Source organism: Solanum pennellii, chromosome 4 (assembly GCF_001406875.1).
Source record: "Solanum pennellii chromosome 4, SPENNV200".
NCBI classification, from domain to species: Eukaryota; Viridiplantae; Streptophyta; class Magnoliopsida; order Solanales; family Solanaceae; genus Solanum; species Solanum pennellii.
This window is the reverse complement of record NC_028640.1, coordinates 72,586,262-72,590,595: the sequence shown is the minus strand read 5'-3', so window position 1 is coordinate 72,590,595 and position 4,334 is coordinate 72,586,262. Positions and strand designations below refer to the sequence as shown.

Below are 4,334 nucleotides of genomic sequence, written 5' to 3'. Positions count from 1 at the left end.
ATTAATTATATTAAATCTATTTTAAATAAGAACAAGATGTAAAGTCATTCAGTAGCTCATTTTTCAATTTTTAATTTTACTTCACCGTATGAGTTTATTTTCCCCCAACTAAAACCGCCTGGTGGGGGCGGAGCAATTAACACCAATTAAATCATGTAATTACTTTTTAAAATAATAAGTATCCCTGTGAATTATTTATTTTTAATAACAATAATAAGTATTTTAAAATAAAAAGAGTATTAATAACTAAAACAGAAAAGTATTTTAAAATAAAAAGAGTATTAATAACTAAAACAGAAAACACAAGGAAAGAGATACAAAATCAAGCCTCTTATAATTTGTATTTGGAGCCTAAAGGAAAAAAAAAGTTGATAAAAATTCTAAAAGGATATGTCAAATTTTTTTTAAATCAAAACGATAAAATTGCTATTGATGCAGCGATTTATTTTAACGCCGTTAATCGAAATTGCTGCTCTAGGAGCAATTTTGTATAATTTTTTTCTTGAAAATTGATGCCCCTGCAGCGTTTTTGTATTTTTTTAAAAGAAGAATTTATATTATTTTTTTTAAATCGCTGCATTGGCAACAATTTTTGATATTGTTTTTTTTTTAAAAATGGAAATGTCTACCTTGACAGCATTTTTTTAAAAAAATCATTTTCTTTTTACGTTTTTTTAAGAAATTGCTGCCAAAATAACGATTTTAATGAATTTTTTTTAATTGTGAATTTTATTGAACCTTTTCTTTTTTCTTTTTCTTTTTTTCTAAATTTTGTCAAATAGTGAACAGTAATTTTTGTCACCTAGTAATATTTTTAAATTTAAGGAAAATTGTTAGCAAGGCAGTGATTTCATTTTTCTTTTTTTAAAAAAAGAAAATCTATAAACGACACTAGAGATTATTTTAAAAAAGAAAATTAAGGAAGGCAACGATTTTCTATAAAAATAATCATTTTAATAAAAAACGTTGTTATTGCAGTGATTTTAAACTTTTTTTAAAAAAAAAAATTACAAAAACTCTAAAGGAAAAACAATTTTCTAAATTTTTTTTGGATAAAATCGCTAAATCAGTAACGATTTTGATTTGATAACGGCGTTAAAATAAATTGATGCGTCAATTTTTCTAATATACCCTTTTAAAAAATTTCAATTTTTTTATCCTTCAAACTTCGAAGCCCTTATAATTTAGCAAGATAGCTAGAAGTTAATATATGAGTTCAACTAATTATAATAGTATGTTCGCGTTGAAATATTCACTAAATATATAAAAACTAAATTTAAAATTAAGTAAATACTTGTTCTTGGTTCTAGAATTCAGAGTGCAAATGCTTATATGCATGTGATCCTTGTGTATGGTATAGTGTTAGTGCTAAATGACTTGACTTGAATATATACATATTTTAGTTGAAAACAAAATTAAAGTTTATCCTCTAATGAAATATAAAACAATATATTTAGATTAGAATTGAATGTTTACGTCTAAAGTTTGCAACGCGTTAACCATAAACAAGAGAATTATGTTTTCTTTCTAAAAGGACCCCAAATAGAGTAAAACTAAAATAAATTAGTATTTCTTTTTTGTGAGGAAAAAAACAAAAAAGATATAAGAATATAATGTATTTTAGTAAACAAATTAAAAAGTGGCAAGCCATTCCTTCCCTCGTGTTCTTTGCTTCATCCACTTCCAATATTATTCCACGTATATCATTTATGTATGTCAGCTATTCTAAACACTATTATAATTTTTTTATATACATGCTTTTTATTCTCATTCAGTTACTTGATATTTGATATTCATATTAAAATTTATATATTATTATACTAATTTATAAGGTGATACTTGTAACGTTTTCTTTTTTTAAAATTCTAAATATATAAATTCATAATTTCTGATTAAAAATAAAAGAATCTCAATCATTATATCATCATCCAGGTCAATAATTTATAGTATGTATACTTTGTTGGTCATATACATAAAATATTTACTATTGTGTGTGTGTGAATAGAGTTCTAATTATATTGGTCAACCTAAGATAAGAGAGAGAGAGAAAGTGATTATAAAGAGACAACAGTTTATATTGGTGTCCTTTGCTCAATCTAGATTGGTGTCCCTTCAATTAATTTAAAATTAATTAATTAATCAGCTTTTCAACACACACCTTTCCAAAAAGAAATCTGATTCTTTTTATTTTTTTCTTTCTATAAATCTCTAAAACTTCCTTATATATTACAACCACCTTGTAAATGTTTAATTCTCATTTCACTCAAATCCTCCCATAAAAAAAAATGATGTGCAACACAAGGCTTAGTTTGAGCTTAGGATTATCTACTACTCCTCCTCATCAACATAACAACAAGGGGAAATTATCATCTTATGATGATGATAATCAAGAATTAACACTTTGTTTATCAACATCATCAGAGTTCACAAATAATTATGACAACAATAATAGGATTAATCCTCAATTATTAGGAGGAGTTAATTCATCAGTTTCTTCATTTTCTAACACAAGTAGTGTTAAAAGGGAGAGAGATCATGCTAGTAGTTTTGATGAAGAAGTAGAAAATTTGGAGACTAAAAAAGTTTTAATTATTTCTCCAAAGGGATTTGTTGATCATAATGATGATGATGATTATGGTACCAGGAAGAAACTTAGACTTACTAAGGAGCAATCTGATGTTTTAGAAGATAGCTTCAAAGAGCATACTACTCTTAATTCTGTAATTCATCTTTAACCTTACTTTTTTTTTATCTGGTGTTCAATATCTATATTAGCTCAATTAAATTTAAATTTTCATATCGTTAGACTATGATTCATGATGATTTGACGTTTCAAATATTGAATTTTTCAGAAGCAAAAGAGAGATTTAGCAAGACGATTAAGCTTACGTCCTCGACAAGTGGAAGTATGGTTTCAAAATCGAAGAGCCAGGTAATATACGTAGAATTTTGTACAAAAAATATTTGCCTTCTCTCGATATAAGATATAATATATTTTGTTTTTGAAATAGAAAAAAAATAATTATTTTTATTTATATTTTTTAAAAATATTAAATAATTTGAGATACTATTTTTAGGAATAAATTGAGTGGGAGAGGATATTGTTTTTCTAAAACTGGGGTTTAGTATATGAGTTTCAGATCTGGAATTATAGAGGCTGGTTTTATGATTTGTTTTCTTCATTTTACAATTAATGATTTTTTCATTATTATTAAATATTATTTTCAAGTTTTATTTTCTCATTGTATATATACATATATACATTGTTTTATCACAAAAAAAAAAATGAAAATACTCTCTTTGTCCCAAGGCTAACTTGAAGAATAACTCAATATTTTTAGAAATAAATATTTAAATTTGGATGAATATAATAAAAGATTATGTTTTTATTCAAACTTTTTACCTTTTCTTGTTATTCTGTTTATTTTTTTCTTCCTTATAGAAATCGTTGAAAATAGTACTCCAATATATTTCTCCATGAAAAACATTTGCATAGTACTATTTGCGCATCTGAATATGAGAATCTTTTCAATCTCAATGATTATAAAACTTTATCTTTTATTTAATTCGATATTTTTTATTTTTATTTTTTTATGATAACAGGACAAAGCTGAAACAAACAGAAATAGACTGTGAAATTCTTCGAAAATGTTATGAAGACTTAAAAGACGAAAACAGAAGGCTAAATAAGGAAATACAAGACTTAAAATCTTTGAAAAAATCACAACCCTTTCGTGTTCAATTATCGGCTGCGACACTTAGTATGTGCCCGTCGTGCGAGAGGACTTACGGTGGCGCCGCCACCGACAATTCAACCAAAATTTCTTTTTCCATCGGAGATCAAAAGCCTCACTTTTATGGTATTCCTTCACAAATCCATTAAAAGGTTCTATAATTAACCACTAATTAGTGGAGTGGATTTATTAACTAGTTAATTGTAATGTAAAGTGATCGAGAAATATACATAATTTTCTTGCAACGAATTCCGGATATAACAGAAGCTTTAGTGTAACGGGTTGCTATTTTTTTAATTGTAATGTACGTCACGTTCTCTATTTTGTAATTTTGTAGATATATGTATATTCTTTAAATGTAGTATATGTGGAAAAAGAAATTCTATTCCTATAACTTTTAGACTCTATTTGATCTACTGCTTTAATTTTGACTTTTTTGTTGTATAAATTTTACTAGCTAAAATGATTAGATTAGGTGGCTACTATCATAGTGATTTTGTATGGTACTTTTTAGAAAGGGGTTATTTGTTACTCCTATTTTACTCTTTATACTTGGTAGAATAGTACAAGCACAAAGCAAAAGAGTTTTTTTTTTTTTTT

At 25.7% G+C, this 4,334-nt stretch overlaps 1 protein-coding gene across 1 annotated transcript; it reads left to right on the top strand.

Annotated features, from left to right (window-relative positions):
- The first annotated feature begins 2,182 nt into the window (after positions 1–2,182).
- On the top strand, positions 2,183–4,128 carry LOC107017226 (homeobox-leucine zipper protein HAT22-like). Its single transcript, XM_015217496.2, has 3 exons — positions 2,183–2,720; positions 2,853–2,932; positions 3,604–4,128. The coding sequence occupies exons 1-3, from the start codon at positions 2,286–2,288 to the stop codon at positions 3,881–3,883; spliced, it is 795 nt and encodes a 264-aa protein (XP_015072982.1). The 5' UTR covers positions 2,183–2,285; the 3' UTR covers positions 3,884–4,128.
- The last annotated feature ends 206 nt before the right edge of the window (positions 4,129–4,334 follow it).